The sequence below is a fragment of the Chionomys nivalis genome, chromosome 4 (assembly GCF_950005125.1).
Source record: "Chionomys nivalis chromosome 4, mChiNiv1.1, whole genome shotgun sequence".
In the NCBI taxonomy this organism is placed as follows: domain Eukaryota; kingdom Metazoa; phylum Chordata; class Mammalia; order Rodentia; family Cricetidae; genus Chionomys; species Chionomys nivalis.
Genome location: NC_080089.1, coordinates 21,971,242 through 21,999,239, shown reverse-complemented (window position 1 = coordinate 21,999,239; position 27,998 = coordinate 21,971,242). Strand labels below are relative to the sequence as shown.

The 27,998-nt window shown below is 46.8% G+C and overlaps 2 protein-coding genes across 2 annotated transcripts in view; one reads left to right on the top strand and one right to left on the bottom strand.

Moving 5' to 3' along the window:
- Window positions 1-27,891, top strand: Rp9 (RP9 pre-mRNA splicing factor). Its single transcript, XM_057768155.1, has 6 exons — window positions 1-291; window positions 11,361-11,391; window positions 12,289-12,418; window positions 22,612-22,703; window positions 26,308-26,369; window positions 27,185-27,891. Exons 1-6 carry the CDS (start codon window positions 164-166, stop codon window positions 27,378-27,380), a joined length of 639 nt encoding a protein of 212 aa, XP_057624138.1. The 5' UTR covers window positions 1-163; the 3' UTR covers window positions 27,381-27,891.
- Window positions 23,571-27,998, bottom strand: part of Matcap2 (microtubule associated tyrosine carboxypeptidase 2) — a 48,061-nt gene continuing 43,633 nt past the window's right edge. The window contains exon 8 of the transcript XR_009057018.1: window positions 23,571-23,661. The gene's annotated coding sequence lies outside the window, so the exon portion shown is untranslated. The remainder of the gene's footprint in view (window positions 23,662-27,998) is intronic.

The following is a 27,998-nucleotide window of genomic DNA, read 5'->3' as shown; positions in this document are numbered from 1 at the left end:
CCCGCTTCAGTTCCCGCAGGCCTCGGGGGCCGCCGGGGCCTGGCTGCGGGTTCCCGGCTGGAGCTCTGGCTCTGCGGCGCGGGCCGGTGGGACGTTGGCGGGAGTGCCCTGCGGGGCGGAGGAAGCGTCCGACCGTCTCCTCCCAAGCCCGCCTCGGGTCACGATGTCGTCCGGAGCCGGTTCTCGGCGGCCGCGGGAGCCCGCTGAGCAGGAGCTGCAGCGGCGGCGGGAGCAGAAACGGCGGCGGCACGACGCGCAGCAGCTGCAGCAGCTCAAGCACCTGGAGTCCTTGTGAGTCGGCGGGGCTGGGGACGCGGGGCGCGATCGGGGGCCGAGGGGCACGGCCTCGCCTGCCCCGGCCGCAGCCGACGGGCCCCCGGCTCCCTACGCGGGAGGAAGGCCGGCTAGTGTCCCCGCCACAGCGACAGTGGCGGTGGCAGTCCCCGCGTCCGGAGGCCGGGTTCTGAGCCCCGCGGCCCCTGGGTGCCGTGCGACGCAGACCTCCGGTCCTCTGCCACCGACGGGACGGGCGGGAAGCCCAGGGTGGAAACTGCGGGAGACACGCGGGAAGGCGGCTGGTCCCCGCAGCCGGCCGAGGGTGGAGCCCGAGGAGAAGCCGCGCTGGTGGGTGGCGTCGTGCGTAGGTGAGGGAAAGTGGCCGGCCTGGCTCTGCGGGCAAAACTAGGATAAAAGTCAGAAGCAGGCAGCAGAGGTTTAGGGCCACTGAGCGTGGTAGACACAGTTTATGGGAGCGTGAGGACAGGAAATTGGAGAACAGAGTTTTACTTGTTATGCAGACAGCTCTCTCTCTCTCTCTCTCTCTCTCTCTCTCTCTCTCTCTCTCTCTCTCTCTCTCTCTCTCTCTGTGGTGTGTGGTGTGTTTCTGGTTTCCTCAGGTGCTATATCCATCTTGTTTTCAGACTTGATTTTTTTTTTAATTATTTTTGCTTACACATCACTGGCACATTAAGTTTGTGTTGGTGTTTTTGTTTTGTTGAGCTTTTCCTTATATATTCCCCCACTACCCTGTATATCTTGTTCGTTTCCTTTTAAGACAGAATCTCACTAGGTTACATTGTGACTTGTCATCCTCCTGCCTTAGACTAGAACAGGGCTTCTTAAAATTTTTTACATGTGACCCCTTTCAGTTCACTTAATAAATTATTACACTACCGCAGGTGTCTGGGTGTATAAATTAGGGACTACAAATCGAACATTTGCTGATGAAAGAGTTATAAGGAAATTTATTTAAAAACAGTTCTTTCTTATACATATAATTTTTAACATTTATTAAAGACAAAAGCAAGTTTGCGTACTAATGAGATAGATGTACTTGTTTGTTTTTCCGTAAGCAATCCAGTCATGACTGAATATTTGAATGCTGAAGAAGGTGGAGCATCTTCAGCAATTTTGAGAGTTGCTTTATATTTTGATTTTGTAAGTGTTAGAGCTTTTGACACCACTGTCACTGTACACAGGCACAAAGTACATAGTGTAATAACAGAAGGAGGTTTAGAGCCATTTCAGAAACTGTTGAGAATTCTGCCCTGTATACTTACCTTATCTGTGTGCCTGGTGCCAGAGGAAGAACCAGGTGGGTGTTGAGAACCAAACCTTCTGCCTTCTGCAAGCATAGTGAGTGCTCTTAACCACTGAGCCATCTCTCCAGCACCACTGAACAATTTTTTATGAAACTCAGCAACTTCAGCAGCAATTTTTAAAATCAAATATTCTGGGCCAGCAAGGTGCCTCAAGCAGGTGGAAAAGCCCTGCTGCCAAGCCTACTGGCCAGGATCCACATGATAGAAGGCAAGAACTGACTATTGGAAGTTGACCTTTAACCTCTGCACACATGCTGTGGCACATAAATATGAGCACACTAATTAAATAAGCACATAGAAATGTAATAAGATATTCTGACACAGTACTACACGGAGATATTACTAACTTCATGCACACCGAGTGATGGTAATAGGAGGGTACTGAAAGCCTGTGTATGATTAAACAAACCATTGCTGGTATTAGAACCTTCTTCAGGATTCCAACATTTACCAAGGATCAGCGGAGACGTCCAGCCTTGTAGACTGAACAAGTGCCGGGCCTTGGACTAGGCTTTCCGGTTTGCCAGCACTGCGGTTACTGAAGCCTCTCCGAAAAGCACAGAGACCACTAGCAGCCGTGGTGTGACTGTTGGAAGAACTTACTGATATAAGTGCATTTGATGATCCTGATTCACCTCTTGTGACTCTGTTCCTAAAACTTCCGTGGGAAAATACGGAGAGTGACAGTGCTGGTGGCTGCTCTAGCGGCAACGGTCACGGTGGACAGACTGACAAAGGAAAAGTCTGAACCAAGCAATGTAATTGACCGGCTCCAGATGCGCATGAAGTCAGATGGTTTCTAAGTGTGCACTGGGAATCGTCTCTCCAGCAGCCGTAGAGCTCAGTTTGCAGGAGATCAAGCCAAAGCACCCATTGTAAGATTGGCTGAATTAGAAAATTCAAGCTCCAGCTGCCGAGAGGGTCAGCAGTTACAATAAGAGTACTGGTTGGTGAGGAACTGGGTTCTGCTCTTGGATGGAGATGCGAAAGGACCCTACCTGAACCCTCGGATTCTCAAGGGCTTGTCACTGCTGAGAAAGTAGGCTCTTCGCCCTCAGCAGAGGATGCACCATACCCCGTCCCCTGTCACATTGTCCTCTCTGCATTTGTCTAAGGGATTCATCCCTCATCCTCTGCCAGAAGAGATGCCAGGTTCCATATTGATATCCCCCAGGGCCCATTGATAGCTGCTCTAGATCTATAGCCAGACTTAAAGCACGCTTCTAGAGGGGGGATTGAAAGCATGGTTCATGAGGAGGTGCACCATACCACTAAAGAGCTAGCTCAATGAGTTTGCTCATTCATTCAAGCAGAATGTATGGGAATAGATTTTACGGGTATGGGATAATGGTGGAAGGAACATACAGCTGGATCAGGATGAGTTTATCGAGCTGGGCCCACTGAGTGGAGATTCTGTTTTTTTTCTTTTTTTAAGTTTATTTTTATTTTATTTGCATTGGTCTTTTGCCTGCCTGATGTCTTCATGAGGGTGTCAGATCTTAGAGTTACAGACAGCTGTGAGCTGCCATGTGGGTGCTGGGACCTGAACCCAGGTCCTCTGGAAGAGCAGTAAGTGCTCTTAACCACTGAGCCATCTCTCCAGCCCGATTCTAGTTTAGTATGGAAACTCATACAGTTGCTGAAACATTTGTCCAAAGATGGCCTGCTGTGCCTTGTCTTACTGTTGATGAAGCTGGAGTTGCTACGGTGTGTGGAGCCAAATCCTCCACACTAAGAAGGCCCAGAAGACGTGCCCTTCGCTAGTCTTACAGACGAAAAATGGTGAGGGGCACCAGTACATTTGAAGATCTTTGTCACCGTCCTTTTCCTTGTGCCAGACCTTAGGGTTGGAGATGTTGCTGCTAGTTAGATGAATTAAATGTTATGATTTCATAGGTTCCCCAGGTTCCCCTAAGGAAGGACCTTGCTAAAATTCCCAAGAGTTTACTGTTAGCATTTCTCCCATCCCTCCCACAAGAAAGACCTATGGCCTTTTTCAGGGGTAACTATACACTTGGGGAAAGGAGTCAATCAGACTGTCCAAGGTCTGGATTCCAGTGGTTCCAGGAACTCCCAAAAAGCAATGTGAACCTCCAGTTAAAGTAGGGGCTTAATGGAATCAGGTAGTTAGTGGAATTTTGGCTGAAAGCCAACTCACAGTGAATCCCCACATTCATCCTGTATTTATTTTCAGTTCAGAATGTCTAATTGGGATAGATATACTCAGGAGCTGGAAGAGGTCCTGCATAGGTCCCCTGACCTGTGGAGTGAGGGCTGTTATGATTGGAAAAGCCAAGTGGAAGTCATTAGAGTTGTACTAGGGAAAGAGTGAACCAAAGACAATATTGCATCCCAAGAGGAATTGCAGAAGTTAATGCCAACCCTCATGGACTTGAAAGATGCAGGGTGGAGCTGGGCAGTGGTGGCACACGCCTTTAATCCCAGCACTCAGGAGGCAGAGGCAGATGCATCTCCGTGAGTTTGAAGTCAGCCTGGTCTACAGAGTGAGCTCCAGGACAGCCAAGGCTACACAAAGAAACTCTGTCTCAAAAAATAAAAAATTAAAAAAAAAAAAAAAACGGGGCTGGTGGTTCCCACATTCCCATACCTCCCTTTAACTCTCTTCTCTGGTCTGTGTAGAAGACAGTGGGCTGTAGAGAACTGACAGTTGACTATCAAAAGCTCAATCAAGTAATAACTTATATTGTCGATTCTGCACCAGATATGGTGTCAATATTTGAGCAGATTAACACATCTGATACATGGTTTGCAGCTGTTGATGTAGCAAATGCTTTCTTTCTTTTCTTTTTTCTTTTTGGCTTTTCAAGATAGAGTTTCTCTGTGTACCCCTGGCTGTCCTGGAACTCACTATGTAGACCAAGCTGGTCTTGAACTCAGAGATTCACCTGCCTCTGCCTCCCGAGTGCTGCTGCCGTCACCTGGCTGCAAATGCTTTTTCTTAAATATCTGTCCATAAGGAGTACCAGAAGCAGTTTACTTTGAGTAAGGCCAGCAGTACACCTTTATAGTTTTACATCAAGATTAACTCTGCAGGCCTGTGTCATAACTTAGCTCAAAGAGATCTTGACCGTCTTTCTCTTCTACAAAATTTCAACTGGTGCATTATGTTGATGACATTGTGCTGATTGGACCAAGTGAGCAGGAAGTAGCAACCACTTTGGATCTGTTGGTTGTGCCTATGTGCATCAAAGGGTGGAAAAGAAATCCAATAGAAATTCAAGGGCCTTCTACCTCAGTTAAATTCCTAGGAGACCAGTGGTGTGAGGCATGCAGAGATAGTCCTTCTAAGGTGAAGGATAAAGTTATTATACCTGGTCCCTCCTACCACTAAGAGAAAGCACAGCGTTCAGTGGGCCTGTTTGGATTCTGGAGATAGCACATTACCCACTTGGGTGTTTTAATCCAGCCCGTATATAAAGTGACTCGGAAAGCCGCAAGCCTTGTGGGGGGCCTGCAAGAAGAGAAGGCTCTTCAGCAGGTCCAGGCTGCTGTGCAGGCTGCTCTCCCACTTGGACTGTATGACCCAGCAGACCCCATGGTACTTGAGGTGCTAGTGGCAGATAGGGATGCTGTCTGGGGCCTTTGGCAGGCCCCTTAGGTGAAGAGACCTTTGGGATTATGGCGCAAGGCTCTGCTGTCATCTGCAGACAACTGTTTGCCCTTGTCCTGCTACTGGGCATTAATGGAAACTGAACATTTGACAATGGGCCACCAGGTTATTCTGTACCTGAGCTGTTCTTTATGCGTTGGATATTACCTGACCCACTGTAATGACTATTCTTGGTTGTCAGCTTGAATATATCTGGGATAAACTACAATCCAGAAATGGTGGGCACACCTGTGAGAGAGATTCGGCTTGGTTTGAAGTGGGTAAATCCACTTCTAGTCCAGGCCTTTGAGGAGTGAAGACACACCTCTGATCCGGATCTTAAGTGGGATGACACAGGCCTTTAATCCAGAGCTTGAGGCAGAAAGACATAAACCTTTAACATAGATCACACCTTCTGCTGGAAGCCTGTAGAAAGGCAATAGGAGAAGGAAGAAGGTGTTGCTCTTTGCCTGCTGGCCCTCACCTTGCCAGCACATCCATTCCTTCACTGGCATTGGAGCCTCCTTCTGAATTCCAGCATTTACGGAAGACCAGCTGAGGCACTCAGCCTCGTGAGACTGTGCAGCTACTGCATTCTTGGGCTTTATGTTTACAGCTAGCCATTGCTGGGTTAGCTGGACTGCAGCCTGTAAGTCATTCCAGTAAGTTACATACACACACACACACACACACACACACACACAGAGAGAGAGAGAGATTCATTCCGTAAGTTCTATAAGAACCTGACTAATACAGCCATAAAGTACTATGTACACAGCAACAACCCATTATCAAATGGAAGTGGCATATACTATACATGTTGGGCCCAAGCATGTTCTAATGGCACAAGCAAAGTACATGAAGAAGTTGCCCAAGTACCTATGGCTTCTACTCCAGTTACAGTGCCTTCTGTACCCACACGTGAACCTATAGGCTCGTGCGGTGTGCCCTGTGATGGTTTACTGATGGCTCTGCACTCTTACCCTAGCTCTTCCTGTCATTGTCTGATGGGCCCATGAACCACGTAGTCATAGTGGCAGACATGGAAGTTATGGACTTGACAACATGGACTTTCTCTCAGTCAGGTTGATCTGGCTACAGCTGCCGCAGAATGCCAGGTCTGTCAGCAGCAGAGGCCAACAGTGAGCTCCAGGTGTGGCATTGTACCCTGGGATGACCAGCCAGCCACCTGGTGGCAAACGCCAGCAGCACTGGACCACTTCCTCCTTGGGAAGGCCAGCATCTTTTCCTTACTGGAACAGATATTTATTCTTGCATATAATGCCTCTCCAAAGCCACCCATCTTACCAAAAGCTTTATCCACCGTCATGGTGTTCAACACAGCATTGCTCCTGACCAAGGAACTGATTTCAGAGCCAGAGAAGTGTGACCTTGGACCCATGTTTTACCATGTTCCCACCATTCTGAAGCAGCTAGCCTGGTAGAATGATGAAATGGCCTTTTGAAGACACTGTTAAACACCAATTAAGTGGCAGTAGCCTGGATGGCTGAGGCGGGGGTCCTCCAGAAAGTGGTGTATGCTTTGAATCAGAGTCCAGCATGTGGTAGGTACAGTTTCTGCCATAGTTAGGATCCACGGGTCCAGGATTCAAGGCCTTTCTGCCATTGTAGTGGTCAAACCACAACATTTAAGCCTCTCTAATAAATGTGTGTGTGTTCATTTTATCCATTCTGTTCCTCTGGAGAACCCTGACTAATACAATAGCTGATATTGTATTAGCTTTATATGCTAATTTTAAAAATAAAGAGAACATTTACTTGTTCTGAGCTTTGCTTTTCAGAACATCCTGTTCTTGTTTCAGTAGTGATGAGCACACATTAATTTTTGTTTTCTTTTGTCCCCTCTATTGTCACTGTTTCGAGCTATAACCTTAGCCCTCCTTCTGTTTTCTATTTTGAAATGAGGTCTTGTTAAGTTACCCACTGTGTGGCCCAAGCATCCCCTGAATTTGCCATGTCTTTCTGCCTCAGCTTCCCTTGCAGCTATATTTACAAGCTTGCCTTGTGTTCTGATTTCTGACTTACATGTAATTATTTATGTGTTTGTGTGTGTGTCTACATGATGAGGTCTTTGATATCATACCTGGGAGGTGATCAATGACAGGGTTTCTCTTTGGCCAGAAACTCACCAGGCAGACTAGACAAACTGGCCAGTAAGCCCAAGGGGTCTGCGTGTCAGTGCCTCCTACAGCTCTGTGGTTTTAGGTGCATACCAGCATGCCCAGCTTTGCCGTTATATGGTTGGGGATCTCACTCAGGTCCTCTTGCCCACAAGAGCAGCTCTTTACCGGCTGAGGCACATACCCAGCCTGTGGTTTTGTTTTCTCATTCTCTTTGTTGTCTGGGTGTTCTTGGATCTCTGCTCATACTTGATAGTGATACGCTATCATGTCAGCCATGGTGTCGTACTCTAGGAAGGCTGAAACGGGGTCGTGTTGAGTTCAAGGCCAGCCTGTGCTACATAGTGTGTGCTAGGCTATTCTTGGAACTTTTAAAGTGGGAGAGAAAGAGGGAAAATGCTCATTCAGGGTTTTTGTTTTGTTTTGAGGCTCTATGTAGCCCTGGTTATCCTGGAACTCTCCATGTAGCTCAGGCTGGTCTCAGATTCAGAGAGATCCACCTGCCTCTGCCTCCAGGGTGCTGGAATTCATGCCACTATGCCTAGCGTGACTGGCAGCTTCACATAGGATGGTCTGACTGCTCGGTGCTCTTTATTCCCAGCAAGGAGAGCCATTTCTAGGTTTTAAGGTTCTGGGCAAAGCATCTTCCTTCCTTGACCTGAAGTTAAGGTATGTGTGTGGCTGCCAGGAATCTGGTAAAAGAATGAGCCGTGCTCAAGGGTAGGGCAGGCAGTCTCCCACTGCAAGGATAGCCTCAGCGCCCTGGTGCTCATGCTCTCTGGAGACCTTCTGAAGGCCTCGACTTCCTCTACCTGAGGAAGTCTGTAAACTTGTTCCCACGTTGAAATCAAAACTGTTGTTTGGTCTTGGGGTACCTTGGCTTTGCTGTTTCTTGCTGTCATTTTAAACACTGCTGGGAAGAAGACAGACACGAATGTGGGAAGTCTGTCAGCCATGTTGGACAGGAAGCACCACAGCGGGGTGAACTCATTTGTTCACCCTGAGGTGCCCCCTCAGGTCTCAGTTTTCTCCACAGCACCTCTCTCTTCGGGCTGCCCATGCTTCCGGTCTCTTGTCGTAGCTGAGAGCTGAGCTACACAGCTGACATCTTGTCTCCATGGTTCCTTCCTTGCAGGCAGCTGCAGAACGGCTTTGTGGGATGGCGCATACTTAATGAATGTTTCCAGTAAATCCCACTGAGCGTTCAACACCAAAAGTAGTTTAGAGGAGGCTGTTGAGACGGCTCGGCAGTTAGGATCACTGGCTGCTCTTGCAGAGGACCCTGATTCAGTTCCCAGCATCCACACGGCAGCTCACAACCATCGGTATGACATCTGATGCCCCACTCTGACCTCTGCAGGCATCAGGCGTATATGTAGTATGCATACATACAGGGAGGCACAACACTTATGCATGTTAATTTTTTGAAAGTCATTATAAGTACTTCACAGAGTGAGTATTATTTAGTTGTCCCCAAAGAGCCAGAGTTCTAATCCTAGCACTCAGAAGACTGGGACAGGACAATGGCGACTGAAGCCAGGCTAGTCGAGACTCCGCCCAGAAGGCAGTCGTCCGTATTCATTCAAGAGTGAGGTCTGGGTCCACGTCCTCCTGCGTTTTTCCGTCCTACCAGGCTTGACCTTCTACTTCTCAGAACAACGTAGTCCACTCTCAGTGACATCACACGAGACCTCCAGAACAAAATGGAGCTCTTTTCCCCCGTTTTTAGATCTTAAGAACTAAGTACACAAGGTCACCTCACCCACATAGTTCCAGCACTCAGGAGGCTGAGGCAGAAAGGTGGTCAGGAGTAAGGCCCTGTCCCAAACAAAATTAACTAGGTATTTCTTTCCTTTCTGGTTTTTTTTAGAGAGGGCCTCACCATGTAGCTGTGGTTGACTTAGAACTCACTATGCTGGCCTCAAACTCTTAGAAATCTACCTGCCTCTGCATCCTGAGTGCTGAGATTAAACATGTGCACCACCACTCTTAGCCAGCCCTAAATTTCTTAGTTGTCACAGTGCAAACAAATTCATTCTAATTTCTCAATCTCTTTTATTTACCACTGAAATAATATTTTAAGGTATAGTATCTTTTTGAATGTGTTACATTAATTGAAGTGGGATGTCCTTCTGTTTATGTGTTGCTTTTATTGGTTAAATGAATAAAGAATCTGCCTTGGCCAGTGATGGGGCAGAGTAGAGCTATGTGGGGGATGGACACTAAACTGAATGCTGGGAGAAAGAAGGGCAGAGTCAGTGAGAAGCCATGTAGCCACGCCAGAGACAGATACTGGATGGAACTTTACCCGGTAATCCACAGACATGTGGTGATATACAGATTAATAGAAATGGGTTAAATTAAGATGTAAGAGTTAGCCAATAAGAAGCTAGAACTAATAGGCCAAGTACTGATTTAAATGATACAGTTTCTGAGTGATTATTTCAGGTCTAGGCAGTCGGTAATGAACAAGCGGCCTCCAACAACAATTTTTTTTTTTTTTTTCGGTTTTTCAAGACAGGGTTTCTCTGTGATTTGGGAGCCTGTCCTGGAACTAGCTCTTGTAGACCAGGCTGGTCTCGAACTCACAGAGATCTGCCTGCCTCTGCCTCCCAAGTGCTGGGATTAAAGGTGTGCGCCACCACCACCCGGCTATCCAACAACAATTAATGAATTTATTTGTCCTAGTAATAAACACCAACCACTTTACTTTAAATTTATGAAAACATCTGTGTGACACACTTTCATGGAACACTTTTACTAATAATAACACATTTCAAAATCTATAATTGTGTCACATTCCTTTTATAGTGATAAGATGCATTTTATTCATGCATTTGGACCTCATTATAATTCGCCATATGTTGTTTGTTGAACACTTGTAGTTCAGGGATGGATCTGGAGATTCATGGACTTTACTACCCTGTTCCTTTCTGTCTGACACGAGACCACAGTGTTGGGAATGAAGGGCTGCCGGAGCACTTTGTGGCCTCGCCACACGGCCAGGGTTCTGTTGGCTTTGCTAAGTTAGTCTCATGTCACACTATAGTTTTCCTTTTGAAATCTTTTTGAATATCGGCTTTGGAAAAAGCACCGTGCCAGATCTAAGAAGCTAATTTTGATCCCACCAAGCCATTCTCTTGGGAACCTTTAAGGCTCTGAATTCATGACATCTCTAAGCCATCCTTATACATGTTAGTTTTTGTCAACTTGACACAAGCTAAAGTCACCTGGGAAAACAGAACCTCAGCGGAGAAACTGCCTCCATCAGACTGGCCTGTGGAGAAGTCTGGAAACGTTTTCTTGATTAATGATGACCGCGGGAGGGCCAGTCCACCACAGGTAGTGTGACCTTGGGCACTGGTTCTATAAGAAAGCATGGTCTCTGCTTCAGTTCCTGCCCTGGCTTCACTCAGTGACAGCCTAACCTAACCTGTAAGCTCACAGACACTCTTTCCTCCCCAAGTTGCATTTGGTTATGGTGTTGGTGACAGCAACAGAAAGCAACCTGTGCTAATCCCCTACCAAGTTGTTTTTCCTGCATCTGTAGGCTAAGATCAGAAAACAGAAGGTCATTTCACTGCCCCTTAGTCTGGCGCCTTGTTTCCCACACCTAATTTTATTTTTCCCCTGCAGACCCCTAGCCCTGCATAAATAGTCAGAACAAAGAAGGCACGCATCCTTGTGCTTTCCTGTCCCTCTGGCCTTCTAGTGATGAGGAGTGCTTCGAGGGGGTGGGGGGGGGGGTTAGAGAGGTGAGGCACTCTGCGGAGTGTTGTCTGGGAGTGTCACTGCCCTTCGTGTGCAGCCACCTGTCCCAGATACAAGCATTCTGAGGGCTGTGAGCGTCTGACACAGCTGGGTGTGAAGGGGAAGCCTCCGAGGGGGCTGGCTCCTGCTGTCCTGTGTGTGTGTGTGTGTGTGCGCGCGCGCGCGCGAACACACATGTATGCTATGTCTTCTGTTGACATGTTTGATGAAGATTGCTTTTTGTGTTTCATTTTCTAGTTACGAGAAGCCTCCTCCTGGGTTTATAAAGGTAAGCAATGGTTACTCAATTAAATATACTTGGGGATTTAGTGGTTTACTATTTTTAAAAATGGTGGTATTTTTAATCTTGTATGAACATGGTGTTTCTTTTCTATAGATACCCAGTGCAAACACATAGGAGTCCTGGGACCGCAGCTTCCTTTCTGTCTCTGTGGCAGTATCTTCTGGAAGCTCTGCTGTCCAGTTTCCTTGTCTGCCTCACTCAGCCTGCTCCTCAATACATTTAGGGTGGAGTCTTGAGAGCCTCAGCTCAGCCTGTGAAAGGACAAACACTGTCCTCCAGGGCAGGACCCCTGCAGCCTAGTGGGTCTTTCAGTGGCATGGGACACAGGAAAGCAGCCAGAGGACCAAAGACTTTCAGTAAAGGAAATGTTTGAAATAAGCAGAAAGTAAAGGAGTACTCTGGTTCTAAATACAGTTATTCACCAGTGGAAATCCCCATCAGAGACACAGTGACCTTTAAGAGGAAAGGTGAGGGCGGACTCCTCCAGGGTCGTCTTCTCCCTCCACTCGCATCACGGGAAGAGCTTGCTCTCCCCACAAAATTGTAATTTTTTAAGAGCCATTTTAATGTAACCATCTGTCTCTAGCGTTCTAGAATGCCTTCTCCTCCCACAGATTGTGAGAGAGTGAAAACTGTTTGACCTATTTTCTGTCAAAGTGTGGAGGTCATAAGTCATTCCTGCACGAAGCCTGTGCATCACAGCGAGGCTGAGCTGTTCTCCTGTGTAATTCTGCCCCTGACAGCTTGTCTCCCAGTTCCTGGGGGACGACATTGTCACACAGTTAACAGGAAGTCAGATGATAGCTTCCCAGGCAGGAAGCAAGGATGGGTCCTGTTTGGTTCTGGTTTTGTTCTGTTGTTTACATACTTATCTTCCTGCAGGAGGAGGAGACAAAGCCAGAAGACTGTATTCCAGATGTGCCAGGCAATGAACATGCCAGGGAGTTTCTGGCTCATGCACCAACTAAAGGACTTTGGATGCCACTTGGGAGAGAGGTCAAAGTTATGCAGTGTGAGTGTGCAAGGGTTTGAGTGATGTCTCTGTGGCAGTCTGTTTTTTGTCACTAAACAAGATACATGAGGGTGGGTAAGTCATGAATGGGTCTCGTTGGCCCACAGTTCTGAAGGCTACAGGGTCTACACAGCACGGCATCAGCATCCTGGCCTGTGTGCCCTGCCTGCATCATACATGATGGAGAAGCCAAAGGAGAGTGTTCTGAAGGGAAACACATGCAGGGAGTGGTGAGATGGGGGTACAGTCACTCCAGGCCTGGCCCACATTTCCGTTAGTGATGAGATGGGGGTACAGACATTCCAGACCTGGCCCACATTTCCGTTAGTGATGAGATGGGGGTACAGACACTCCAGACCTGGCCCATGTTTCTGTTAGTGATGAGATGGGAGTACAGTCACTCCAGACCTGGCCCACATTTCCGTTAGTGAGGACTTAGTTCCCTTCAACATAACCTGCCTCTAAGCTCCACATCTTAAAAGGTCCTCTACCCTGTACTACCACACTGCGGACCAGATTTTCAACATGAACTTTTGGGGGACAAACCAGATCCAAACCACAGCATGCCTGTCTACACACTGGTTATGTGCTGTACTTAATAGTACCATATGTCTTATCTTTGGCTTGGTGTGTGTGTGTGCACGCGTGTGTATGCACACACGTGCGTGCAAGTGTGTTGCTATGGAGATCGACTCAAGGGCCTTGCCCATGCCAGATGACTGCTTTACCAGAGCCCCTGGTTTTTTTATGTTATTTATTATTGCTATTTATGTATGTTTTCATTGTGTGTGTGTCAGTGTGGGTTCCACGGTGTACACATGGAGGTCAGAGGAGAAGTGTGGAGTTGGTTCTCTCCCCGCCCATGTGAGTTCCAGGTCAAGTGCTGTTATAGGCCGAGCCTATGGCTGACCTGACTCCAGGACTTTTGAGTCCGACCCAGTTATCTTTCCATAGCCATAGCTGTTTTGGGTATGTGAGCAGTACTACTGTGATAAAAAGAACATCCGGGGGAGAGATGCCATAGGAGGAAGAGATGCGGCAGAGCTGGTCATTGTCTGTCAGTGTTGTTGAATATGTTTGTCCATTAAAGTGACTAACAAGAGCGACCACAGGCCACAGGTGGTGGCTCTACACAGGTATCTTCTGTGTCCCACCTGCTTCCGGTCCTGTAATCATACATATACATTTCAATAGTTTACATAAGTCTCTCACAGATTTCTGTTCCATTTTTGTTTTGTTTTGTTTTGTGACAGGACATCTTCATATGGCCCAGACTGGCCTTCTTAGTTTTTAAGACAGGTTCTTACTATGTAGCCATGACTGGCCTTGAACTCATGCTCAGAAACCTGCCTCTTGTTGCTGGGATCAAAGGTGTATGCCTCTGTACCTGGTCCCAGACTGATTTTGAACGCCCAGTGCTCCTGCCTTGGCCTCCCCATAGACTGTTGGTACGTTAGACCTGTGCCACTCTCTGTAGCCTCCCAGATTTATGAGAAGATTACGAGAAGTCCATTGGAGCTTTCTTTTCCTGTTTGCCTTTCCTGTGGGCTGTTGGTATTTCTTCTTAGTATCTGAGGGACCACCTAGTGCCCTTTCATAGCTTCAGCTTCACCTGTTCTTTCAAGGCAAGTCTACTCACAACAGATTCTCTCAAGTAGGTTTGTTTTGTGGTGCTAGGGATCATGAACAGAGCCTGGCACATGGTGCAAGTACCCTAATCTTTATCTACACCCCTTAAAGTCCTGCCCACTTTATTAAGTGAGCTTCCTCAGTTCCTCTTCTTTTCCACCGAGGAGTTCATGACAGAGAATTCCGACTCTTTTAGCACTTTTACTATCTTTTGACGTCCCCTTCCACAGATGGATGGAGAGTGAACCCAGGCCTCACACATGCTAAACAAGCATGTTAGCACTGACGAGTACCCCGGCCTCTGGTCTGCTTAATTCCTAATGAAAAGTTCTTTCTTGTGGGCTTCTGGAAGTCTGCTTACAGTAATGTACAGCTTTTTCTTGACACCATTACAGTTGGATCTCTCTGAACTTACCCTCTTGGTTTTAAGTCTTTTTAGCTTCCTGGCGTTGTTCTATTTTGCTTTAGTTTGAGTTTTTTAAACGCAGGTTATTCTCTAGCTCAGACTAGCCCAGAATCTCCATAGTGCTAAGATACAGATGTAAACACAGGCATGTGCCACCATGCCTGCCTGGCTGGGCATTCTTATTATTGTTTTACCAAATTTGGGTTTTGACATTTTATCAAACGTTCTTCTATCTTCTCTCACTCTTTTTTTCTTGTTTTTTGTGTTTGTTTTGTATTATCCACTGAGCACAGGGCTTCACACATGCAAGGCAAGCTCTGTACCCTGAATTGCACCCCATTCTCTTTGTATATTTTATTGTGAGATGCAGCCTCACTATGTGGTCCGGGCTGACTTGGAGCATCCTCTGCACCCAAGGAAGCCTTGAATTTCCGTCCTCCTGTCTCAGCTTTCATTTGTTGTTCTTTTCTGAGACAGGGTTTCTGAACACAGGGTGCAGACCAGGCTGTCTGGGAACTCATGGAGATCCTCCTGCCTTTGCCTCCTGGTATTAAGTGCTGGTATTAAAGGTTTGTGCCATCACGCCTAGCCCGCTTCAGCCATTTAGGCTCTTACACTTTAGACAGAAAATGTTTCGAGGTTTAACATCTTTATTACCTATACTGTTGTTTGTTACACTTTTTTCTTGGAAACTTCTTGTAGCTTTAGTAACTTTGTGGAGTGACTCTGAAAGTGTGTGTCTTCTATAGTGTACGGCTCAGTAGATAGCACTTGGCTAAGAATTTGTCAGGTATTCTTCAACTGCATTGATCCAGGAAACCTACCTTTTTCCAAGAGGAAGGGTGTGTGTGCATGTGACTGTGTCTGTGTGTGCATATGTGTGTGCATGTATGTGTGCGTGGACATTGATACCATGCCTCCTCAGAGCTGACACAGGTTAGATCCCTGCTTTAACTTGCTCTCCTCTTCTGGTCAGGTCTTGCTATGTTGTCTAATCTTCCTGCCATAGCCTCCTGAGTAGCAGGAGCTACAGACGTTTGTCACCACACCTGGCTCTCATCAGCCTTTAAAAGCCTGTCTTCCCAGGCCCCAGGTCACACAGAAGGGAGAGTGTTGGGTTTCTGTGGACAGCGCATGTATACAGCTCTAGATGACCAGGGTCATGGTGAGGACTGTAGAGGCTCTTTGAGTGCACCAGTCCCCAGTGGTTCCTGTAAGTGTATGACTGCGTTCTTGTGTGCCAGGTTGATAACCAGCCTGACAATGTGTCTTAGTTTGCTTCGGGGGGAAAGAGTTTATTTGACTTAGATATCCTTCCTGGACTGTGAGGGAAGTCAAGGCAGGAACTCAAACAAGGCAGAAGCCTGAAGTCAGGAGCTGATACAATGGAGAAATGCTGCTTACTGGCTTGCTCTCCTTGTCTTACTCAGCCTGCTTTCTTTCCACACCCAGGACTGGTAGTGCCCAGCCCAGAGGAGGGCACCACCTACACCTGGGCCCTCCTATAGTAATTATTAATCAAGAAAATGCTCTATAGACTTGCTTACAGGCAATCTGATGGAGGCATTTTCTCAAACGAGGTTCCCTTATTCAAAATGACTAGTTTGTATTAAATTGACATAAAACTAGCCAGCATGGGCTGGATGTTAAACAAGCCATTATTTTCAGCCAGTATATATATATATATATATATATATATATATATATATATATATATATATATATATATATATTTGGAGCCTGTCCTGGAACTAGCTCTTGTAGAACAGGCTGGCCTCGAACTCACAGAGATCCGCCTGCCTCTGCCTCCCGAGTGCTGGGATTAAAGGCGTGCGCCACCACCGCCCGGCTTCAGCCAGTATTTTGAAAGGTTGTCTTTCCTGTAGAATGAATGATGTGCTTAGGCAAGTAACTTACAGGTGTGGCTTTTCCAGGGATCTTTGAGACGACCAAATAGCGGCAGTGTGCCATGTGACTCTGTCCTTTTAAGGAGCTTAGAGCTCATTCTGACTTTGGTCAGACTGTTACTGACCTAGGACAAGAACACTGGGAGTGGCCCAGTTCAGAGACCAGAGGTGGCATTTCTCACCAAGGTTGACCAGAGGTGGCACTTCTCACCAAGGTTGACCAGAGGTGGCTCTTCTCACCAAGGTTGGCCAGAAGTGGTACTTTTCACCAGGGTTGGGTGGATTTCCTGGAAATAATGTTCCTTAGATTGTTGTATTGGAAGCAGATATTCAGTGTTACCCAAAGAAACAAGAACAAAGAGAAAGAAACAGTAAGGCTGTTGCTGTTGGTAAAAAGGGTGTCCCCTGACCTAAGCCAGGCTCCCAGACACAGTGGCCATGAGTGCTCTTGATTTCTGCTCTAATGCAGCCATGTCTGTGCCTTTCCCCCAGTGGACGGGGTCCAGCATCACAGGCTTTCATGATTGCCTAGATAGCAAAGGAAATGAAGGAATCTGGGAGGGAGCGGTAGCTGAGGCTCTCCAAGTTCCTGGGGTGTTTGCAGGGCCTTTGGGTAAACAAGTTCTCCCTGGTGGGAGAGACTAGGCTTGAATGCCGGGTGCGGACTGGAGACACGGTCAGCAGTAAGAATACCAGGTGCTCTTACAGAGGACCCAGAGTCAGGGCCCAAGCACCCACGTGGAGGCTCAGAGGTTTGTAACTCCAGTTCCAGAAGACCCAGTGCCCTCTTCTGACTGCACTGCATGTGTGTACATGGCCCACAGACATATGCAGGCACTGCAGCCATAGCATAACAGCAAAATAAACATTGTACAGAGGTTCAGGATGGGATTGTTTTATGGAATATTAACCCTTGATGGGCCAACTACCTTTGATTAGAATTTTTTTTTCCTCACAGTGAAAAAAGCCTGTGTCTAATTTGTTAAAAGCTAAAGACTGTTTTAGACAAATTTGTTACTATTTTTATTACTTGTTTAGAAATTTTTTCAAGGTTTATTTTTATTATGTGTATATGTGTGGTGGTAAGGAGACATACCTATGATGTCCTGTAGTGCCAGAGGTGGTTGAGCTTCTTGACATGGGTGCTCAGAACCAAAACTTAGGTCCTTTATAAGAACAATATCTGATCCTAACTGCTGACTCAACTGTCCAGGGCCCCCAAATTGATTTTTGTTATTTTTAATTATGTGCATGTATTCCCTTAAACTGGAGTTATGAGCTGCCCAACATGTGGGAATTGAACTGAGGTCCTCTGCAAGAGTCCTAAGAGCTATAAGAGCTCTTAACTACTGAGCCCTGTGTTTGTTTTCAGACAGACTCCCATTCTATAGCTTGAGACTGGCCTAGAACTTCTCATTACTTTTAAGAAAGAACAGATTGGGGCTAGAGAGATGACTCAACAATTAAAAGCTCCTTGTTGCCCTTGCAGACAACCTGGGTTTGGTTCCCAGCACCCACATGATCGCTCACAGCTGTCCATAGTTCCAATTCAGAGCTAGGGTACTTTCTTCTGACCTCTGAGGACACCAAGCGCATATGCATTATACATGCAGGTAAAGCACTCAGAAATAAAATAAGTAAGCAAAGAAAGAATAGATTTATGAAGGTTATATCCTGGCCCGTTGTAGAAGGAGCTGCGGGCTGCTTTCCTGCCACCCAGCTCCCGGCCGCCTGGCTAGCTTATGCCCCGAAATAATTACACGGAAACTGTATTCTTTTAAACACTGCTTGGCCCAGTAGTTCTAGTGTCTTAATGGCTAATTCTCACATCTTGCCTAACCCATATTTAGTAATCTGTGTAGCACCAGTCTTACCAGGAAAGATTCAGCATGTCTGACCTGGTGGCTTGCTTCATCGCGTCTGCTCTGGAGAGGAGAGGCATGGTGTCTGGCTCACTTCCTCTTCCTCCCAGCATTCTGTTCTGTTTACTCCACCCACCTATGTTCTAACCTATCAGGCCAAGCAGTTTCTTTATTAATTAACCAATGAAAGCAACAGATTGATATGACACTCCCACATCAGCCCATATAGTGATATTTATTTGTATTTTAATAAATAAAGCTTGCTTGAAGTTCAGAGAGTAAAACAGCTGCACTGATCAGCCCTACAGACCAGGCAGTGGTGACACACACCTTTAATCCCAGTAGCTACATTAGTTTGCCATAAAAACAGGGCAGTAGTGGTGCACACCTTTAATCCCAGCACTAGAGAGGATTATAAGAAGGGAGGGGACAGCTCTCACACACAGTCTCATTCTAAGACTCCTGGAGGCAGAATTTGTAGGGGAACATGGGACCGTAGTGGTATTGGGATATCCTGATTGATGGGGAAGCCAGGATATACTTAGAGATGCTCTAGGACGGCTCTGGGGGTGTAGAGCCACACTCGGACAGCTCTGGAGGCTGGAGCCCTAGGGGAAAGGTGTCCTGACTATTGGGAAGCCAGGCTGCCTGAAGCTGGGTGTGGTGGCCGATGGTCTCCCCGCAGGATGTAGGGATACTGTTCCTCTCATGGAGAGCAGCTACAGCTGAGCTCTGCTCTGTTCCATTAAGGGAGCTCCTACCAGAGCTATCTGTTTCTTTTCCTTCTCCAGTCCAAGATGTTTCTTCTATAAACACTGCTAAATGTAGCAATCTCCTCCAGCCCTGGGGAAAAGTTGTTACTTTTCCTCCCCTGGCCTTGCTCAGTCCCTCTTAAGCAGCATCCTAGCAAGGTCCTTCTGTTCTGTTCCTCCTTGCTCAGGCCCCCCCTAGGGAACATCACAACAAGATTTTTCAACTTGGTCCTCTAAGGGAAGTCCCCGCCAGATTCTTCTAGTCTGCTCCAGTGAGTCACCCAAGACTCTTTTGAGAAAGTGATTTATTTGGGAAGGAGGAGTCCGGGAGAGTTGCTGCCTCTGCCAGGGAGGGATTACCTGCAGCCTTAGGGCAGCCTTTAACTGAAGGGTGGAGAGGCTTCTATAGTGCTGCTTAGGGGCAGGGAGAAGGGGGATTGGTTAGTTTTTCCCTGCTCAGGGATTGGTGAGTTTAGCTGGTCAGGGGCAGAGATGGCTCTGCCTTCGTGGCCAAATTGTGTTTCTTTCACTGGTCCTTTTTAGCTTTTTGACACTAATCTTAGGACCAGGGCATACTTCTTTCACTGGCTCTGATTCTAGGGACGAAGTGTTTCTTTGACACTAGTTTCAGAGCCAGGGCACATGTCTTTAGTCTGGGGTTCAGGGATAATGACGTTTCTCTCCCTGGCCCAGGTCTCAAATACAGGGCATGTCTCTTTCTCTACTCTGGGTCAGAGTCAGGGTGCTCAGTGATTGGTTGGTTTCTTGTCCCAGTTGTCCTTTTACCCTACAGAATTGACAGTTTGAACTGAGATAGAGGTGAAACCCAGTGGTTGGCTGTTTTGCTTTTCTGATCTTCAGGTTGAACCCTAATTTCTGTCTCTTGGTTTTTATTAATCATGCTACAAATGGTGCCCAGCATGAGGCTGTTTTGCTCTCTGATCTTCAGGCAAGCTTTATTTATTAAAATACAACTGAAATGCCACTATAGGCCCATATTGAGGGACCTCTGTGTATATTCGTCATTAAATGGATTATCAATGAATCCATGTTTATAGGTGGTCAAGAGTCTTGTGTTCCTAGCGGTGTACAGTGTGTTCCTGTTCATATTTGCATATGATGCTGTTCAGTTTCTGAAGGCAAGATGTTTTTGTTTTCTCACAACCATTTACCCACTTCTTCACCTAATGATAGAAGCTTCAGGTCCTACAAAGCAGACCACGCTTGTACAGGAACCTGCATATGTTCCTTGACTCTGGTGTTAAGAAAAGTCGTTCTGGGCCTGGAGAGATGACTTGGTAGTTAAGAACACTGGCTGTCCTGCTTACTTCCGTGTTGCCATGATAAAACACAATGTACAGGGAAACTTAAGAAGAAGAAGAAGAAGAAGAAGAAGAAGTGTTTAATTTGGGGCTTACTTCAGAGAGTGAGGCAGGTGTGGTGCTGGGGCAGTCGCTGAGAGTTTGTGTCTCATCCACAAGCACGAAGCAGGGAACTAATTGGGAGTGGCATGGGCTTTTGGAACCTCAGAGCCCAACCCCAAAGACAAGGCCATTCCTAATCTTTCCCCAAACGGTTTCACCAACTGGGACCCAGCAAAGTATTCAAACATCTTAGGGGCCATTCTCATTTAAACCAGCACATTAGTCTTCCAGAGGACTGGGATTCCATTCTCAGCACCTATATGGTGACTCCAGTTCCAGGGGATCCATTGACCTCTTCTGGCATCCCTAGGCACCACGCATGAATGTAGTGTATAGACAGACATACATGTAGGCAAAACACCTGCACACATTAAAATAATATCAAAATATTGAAAAATATATAAAAGAAAAATGGTTCTGTAACCACTAAGTCTACATATCACAATCCCCACCCCATCTGTCTGTCTGTCTGCCTGTGTTCTCTGTGCTACAGTATCTCCCTTGTGCAAAGTAGACCCTCTGCCACTGAGCTGCCACCGCCCCATGGCTGCCAGTACAGCTCTGCAGTCAGGCTATTCACACGCTGAGGGCTTCTAAGAGTGCACTGCTGATAGCATCTTTCACGTTGTGACTTTTTCTGTGAGCCACACTTAGAATTACAAGGATCATCATTTTGTTGTTGTTGCTGTTGTTTTGAGATGCCATCTCTTTGTATAGCCCAGTGTGGTCTTGAATTAGAAATCCTGCTGCCTCGGCTTCCTGAGTGCTGGGATTATGGGTCAGCACCAGGGCTATGCAGCACATCACCTTCATTTAAGATAACCTTGAGCAAAGCTAACATGTGCTGGGATGTGTGCATATCCAGTCGTGCCCCTTGATGACATACAGCATTAGTTTAGAATGTGGTCTTTCTTCCTGATGTTGTTTTGGATTAGTGAAGGGGAGGTTGAGCCAGAATTCTTTACCATGGCACTTGTTAGCCTGGAACTCGGGGTGGGCCTGCCACATCCTCCCTAGAACTAGGATTCTAGGTCTGTCTCTTTCTGTAAGTTAAAGTGGTGGGTACACATGAGGACTAGACTCCCCAGCACCCACGTAAGATGATGCAAGTGGCTGTTCATGCCGGGAAACCCATTAGATGGTAGAGACGGATCCTGAGAGCTTGACGGCCAGCCGTACAGCAAGTTTGTGGTATACCCATCTGAAGGGAATAGGCAGAAAACTGGTAGAGGAGGGCACGTGACTTCCTGTCTGACCTAGACATGAGTCCTACACTCTCCTAAGCACATGCACATGCCACAGAGGACGATTGCTCTCTTCAACAACAAGCTTTCTGTGGTTGCTTAGCATGGGCCAAAGCAGCTCATCTTTACAGCGCTCTTGCTTCCTGACCTCCTTGGTCAGCACCTAAGTGTCACTTGGCTCATCATCCCCAAGCAGCTGTCTGATGGGATGAAAAGATGTGAGGCAATGCTGGGACCTCGTCACTGCTTCACTCAGGTCGCTGTGCCGATCGCCGAGGAGCGTCCAGTGAAGCCCTCAGTTGCACGCTTGCTTTCATCGACTTGGAGCGTGTGTTCATGTGTTACATTGATTCCTCGGGGCCAGAACCTCTCTAAACACTGACAGTTTCTCTGTTTTCCAGGCTAACCTGTATAGTTCTAGTGACACTACATTTTAAGAGAAATTGTTGTTTTGCTTAAAAACGAGGCTCAAGCTGGAGAAGCAGCTCGGCAGTTAGGAGTGCATAGGGCTCTTTGGAGGACCACAGTTCGGCTTCCAGCACCCATGTCAAGTGTCTCACAACCACACCCTCACATGAGCTCATCTGCACCACCTGCATATGACAGCCCTTAGAGGCCAAAAGAGAGCATTGGGTCTCTTGGAACTGGAATTGCAGGTGGTCGTGAGCCACCGTGTGGGTGCTGGAATCATGGCTGACCCTCTTGCCAGCCCCTGCTGTACTCTGAGAAATGGAGTGAAACCTGCTAAAAACATTATATTGCTCATAAATTTCTGATGATGGACATTCACTCCTAACAAGATTCGAGGAAGCAATTAGTTACCCTTCGTTATTTTCTGGGATCTTAGTGTTTTCATCCATTAATCCTTTGTGTTTTAGAATTGGAGTCTAATGAAAAACTTGATCTATTAAACCGTTATCTCACTGAAGTGAGACCATATTTTACAGAAATGCTTTTCTTTGGCTTTAGGTTGGCGTTGCAAACGGTATGGCCATCGAACAGGCGACAAAGAATGCCCTTTCTTTATCAAAGGCAACCAGAAGTTAGAACAGTTCCGAGTTGTAAGTAAACCCTACACTGTCGATATTAACAGTCATCAGAGATGGTGAGCGTTAGGAGGTAGATCGTCACTGGTCAACTTGTGCTCTAGAAACACACACACACATCACGCCTTTGTAACAGATAACCTCTGTAACAAGAACTGGGGCTGGGTGTATCACTCCTATGGTAGAGTGCTTGTGTAGCACGCACAGAGCTCTTGCTTGGTTCCAGCCCCATCACCACATAAAGCAAGCATGATGGTGCATGCCTGTAATGCCACCACTTGGGAGGTAGGGGCAGAACTCATGATCATGAGTTCAAAGTCAACCTTGGCTACTGAGTGAATTTGAAGCCAACCTGCTCTATCTATATAAGGCTCTTCAGAGACAGCTCAGAAGGGAAAAAAAGAAAAGGGAGGGAAAGACTCCTGTTAAAATGCTATTTAACATGTCAACAGTTTGACATGAATAACTGAAAGTTCAAGAATAACCTGAGCTACTTAGTGAGATCTTGTCTCAAATTGAGAAAGAAAGTTTGAAAAGGCCAGAGCTGGATGTAGACAGCTGGGTGGTAGGGTGCGTGTCCAGCTGGGTGGTAGGGTGCGTGTCCAGCTGGGTGGTAGGGTGCGTGTCCAGCTGGATGGTAGGGTGCGTGTCCAGCTGGGTGGTAGGGTGCGTGTCCAGCTGGGTGGTAGGGTGCGTGTCCAGCTGGGTGGTAGGGTGCGTGTCCAGCTGGGTGGTAGGGTGCGTGTCCAGCTGGGTGGTAGGGTGCGTGTCCAGCTGGGTGGTAGGTTGCTTGTCCAGCTCGGTGGTAGGGTGCTTGTCCAGCTCAGTGGTAGGGTGCGTGTCCAGCTGGGTGGTAGGGTGCGTGTCCAGCTCGGTGGTAGGGTGCTTGTCCAGCTCAGTGGTAGGGTGCGTGTCCAGCTGGGTGGTAGGGTGCTTGTCCAGTGTGTGCAGAGCCTGAGGTCAGCCCACAGCACTGCAGGGAAAGACAAACAAAGACAGATATTATTTACTTAGCCTGAGGAATGGTGATTTGTTTTCTCAAAGCCAACACCATGTCTTCAACCCTTCTTTGTAGTTTACTATATATAAATGCACATTTATTACTCAGGTGAGGGTTTTTTTTTTCCCATGTAAACTTAGTTGTGTCTTTGGAGCTGGAAGTGTGTACTTGATAAACAGATGAGCGAGTGTTCCCACCTCCTCATGGTACTTTCACGAATCACCTCTTGGAGGTGTGCATTCACATCAGGAACTAATTCTGCCAAGAAGGCTCCATCTGTGCACTAAGGTTGTCAGTGTATGTAGAGTGAAGTCAGCAGGGCCAGGGGTGGTGAGCCATGTCTGCAGTCCAGTGCTCAAGAAACCTCAGAAAGACCCTGCATGAGGCCAGCTTGGATCTCATAGCAACAGCCTGTCTCTTAAAACAAAACATGAAAACAAAACACCTTCTCCAGGGACTTGGGGGTTGACTTGGTGGATAATAGCTCTTGCCAAGCAAGCACAAGGACAGGAGTGTGACTCTCCATCATCTGTGCAAATGCTAGGTAGGCATAGCAACCCACCAATGTCAGCGCACAGAGGGTAGAAAGGGATCGCTGAGAAGACTAGCTGTCTAGACTAGCTGTCTTGGGGACTCTGACTTCAACTGAGATACCCTGCCTCAGTGAATAAGATGGAAAACACTGGGAAAAGACTCCTGAAGTCAACCATGGGCTTTGACATTTGCACATACACACATGCACACATAACCACACACATATACAGACATGCACTAACAGGTGCATCTGTATACACATGCAAAAACACGAGCAAAGAAAATTCTCCAAAATGAAAATGAAAAGGGGAAAGCATTGTCTAGACTCTGCCATGTTAGAGCTTGAACCCAGGGCCTCCTGCATTCTAGGGGAGCATTGTGCACTCCGTACAGTCCTAGCCATAGCATTATGATGTTGAAGACTGCAGACTGTTAGGGGAAGGGGCTCATGAAAACCCAAGTGAAAAACAACCTGTGGTTGTGCCTGGGAGTACAACAAAAGACTGGCGCAGGCCTCCTGCATCAAGGGATGGGGGCCTGGCTCTGCCTTTGACTTCTTTTTATGGGGTCTAAAGAACAGAGGCTTTGATCACTAGACATAGAGTGGGTCTCTATTTTGATTAATAGATTGAGTTATAGAACCACTTTTTTTTCTGAACTTGTCCCTTACCATAATGCATTTGATTTAATGATATGCACACACAATATACATAGGCATAAGATGATAACCAAGCATTCTCCCTAAAAGTTCACTTAGTGGCTGGGCATAGTGGTGCACACCTTTAATCTTAGCACTTAGAGGCAGAGGCAGGCAGATCTCTGCGAGTTCCAGGACAACCAGAGTAGAGAAACCCTGTCTCCTCTCCCACACACACACAAAAAAGTTTTTCTTACCACACATGACCCTAAAACCTGTCTAGCACAACTTGCTCTCTACATTTGTACCTTTACATTCGACAGAATTCGTATGTGCTTGGAGACCACTGGGAAGAGGAACTTCCTCCATTGCTTAGAGTGTGCCTAGGCTGGCAAGTGCATAACCAAAAACAAGGGGAGTCCTGGGCTTCTATGCTTGCCTGCCTCAAAGGTGCTACCTCCTGCCTGTAACCCCAGCACCCAGGAGAAGCAGAATTGCCTTGTTAGAGGTCATTATTTAAAGTTTTTAAAGATTTGTTTTTATTATGTGGATGGATGTTTTCCTGCATGTCTGTACACCTCATGCATGCAATGCCCGAAGAGCCCAGAAGAGGGCTTCAGAGCCCATGGAACTGGAGGTGCAGAGGCTTGTGAGCTCTGTCATGTAGATGCTGGCAATGGAAACCATGTCCTTGGGAGGAGCAGCCAGTGACCATCTTTCCAGCCCCTCCTGTATCTCTTTATATGGAATAGTTAGTTTTTTCCTATATATTCTAATTGGAGAGGCATTTTATAGCCTTACAGTGTTTACAGTGTAAGCCAGGCATGGGCACACAGCTGTAATCCAGCATTCAGATGGCTGCAGCAGGAGGACCGCCATGAGTTAGGGTCAGCCTGGTCTGCCCAGTGAGTTCCAGGTCAGCAAAGAATTGTCGCAAACAATAATTATAGTCCTTTTGGGGGGGTTAAAATTTATTGTAAGGTGGCTGTGGTGCTTATTGCTTGGAATCCCAGCACTTTGGTAATTGACTGACATAGTATGAGGTGACCTTGGATGACAAAGTGAGACCTTTTCTCAGAATAAGCTGGTAACAAAAGGCTGTCATCTAGCACTTTAGGAGGTGGAAGCAGGAGGGTCAGGAGTTTAAGGTCAAGGCTGTCCTCAGCATCATAGAAAGTTGAAAGCTAGCCTGAGAAGAAACTCAGATTTGGATACAAATGTCATCAAGCGTCAGGAAGCTAACTAACCCCAGCACTCAGGAGGCCAAGGAGGTAAGATAAAAAATTCAAGGCCAGTCTGAGCTCTACAGAAAGTTTGAAGGCTTTCAAGGCTAAATAAAGAGAAAAAAAAGCTACATCAAATACCAGTTTCAGTTAATAGAGATATTTTTACATAATAAAGCAGTCCATGATAACTAACCAAAAATCTAACTCTCTCTTACCCGAAAGGCACATGAAGATCCCATGTATGATATCATTCGAGAAAATAAAAGACATGAAAAGGATGTAAGGTAAGGCTGTCGCATTGCTACCAATGTCCTCTTCAAATCTGAAACTGTACAGAATTATAAACAAGTATTCCAATATATGGGGGACAGTTTGTAATCCTAGTACATTAACTGAGTAGCTGGGAGAGCAAGACTTGTCACTGAACAGAGATGTCAGTGTAAGAAGTAGGCCAGTTCTACTGAAGTTCTCTAAATAAGCAGTAGGCATTCCAAGAGCACAGTCATATTGTGCTGTATCGTTAGGGTGTGTGTGTGTGTCTCTGTGTGTGTGTGTCTGTGTGTTTGTTTTGTTGCATGAAGCTCAAGCTGGCTTCAAATTCTAGACCTCCTGTGCCAGCCTAAGGTGACAGATAAGGACAAGATTAAGGAAGGGGACGAGGGATGTAGTTTTCTTGGTCGAGTACTTACCTAGCATGCATGCATGAGACCCTGGGTGTGGTTTGATCCCCAGAATTTGTACACCAGGTATTACGATGCACACCTATACCACCATCACCTAGGAGGTGCAGGCAGGAGGATCAGAAGTTCAAGGTCGCCCTTGACTACATGAGTTGAGGCTAACCAGAATACATTGGGACCCTGGCACCAAAACAGAAAGGTTTTCTAATAGTTGTCTTGTGGTCTTGAGGAGCTGCATTACTGTAAACAGCGGAGGGTGTTTCAGTGGGTGTGCACTTGCTAGGGGTTACAAGGGCTCCTGGAGTATGCACAGCTGTTTAGGACAATGAACCGGATTGTCTTTAGCAAGGTAGTTATTTATGATTCCCTCAGTTCCCAGCTGCTTTTAAGTGAAATGTTGTTCTGATGGATCTGTTTAGGATCCAGCAGTTAAAAAAGTTACTGGAGGACTCCACCTCAGATGAAGATGAGAGCAGCTCCAGTTCCTCAGGCAAAGAGAAACGCAAGAAAAAGAAGAAGAAAGAAAAACACAAGAAAAGGAAGAAGGAGAAGAAAAAGAAGAAGAAACGAAAGCACAAGGCTTCCAAGTCGAGTGAGAGTTCAGACTCAGAGTGACAGCTGACGGCAGATTCTCAAGTCCCCCCGCCGGCCAAAGAACAGAGCTGCCCCTGAGAGCGGCAGACAGGACTAGGAGGGACACCTGGCACAGCTGCGGATTCTCGCCACCTCTGGTACCAAGTGACCACCGCAGGGCAGGCGGGCTCCCAGGTGTGGCTGCCAACAGCATCTGTGTCCTCTTCCCTGATGGTCACTTGTGTCTGTGATTGCTTTAGTAGGCCACCTGCAGGGGAGGTGATGGAGACTTAGGAAACACCCTCGGGTGTTGCCAGCTTTTGCCCTCCATGGTGTGGCAACTCAGTTCCATGAACTTCAGGCTTACCCTTGTCTGTGGTTCGGGACAATAAAAGTTCATGATTTATTTTTTAAATATAGTCATTATTAATTCAGACAGGTGGTCCAAGACTAAAAGCTACACACTCCTTTTTTTACCCCCTTTCCAGTTGGCTTAGCAGTTTGCATATGAGTTTTTTAGAAATATCTCACGCACACCTAGGTACATGCATTTGCCTCCAATTCCAGCTCTGGGAGACTGGTACAGGAAGGTTGCTGAGTTCACAACCAGCCTGGGCTAACCGTATCTTTAAAGGAAAAAAGTAAAGGATTGTGTGTCAT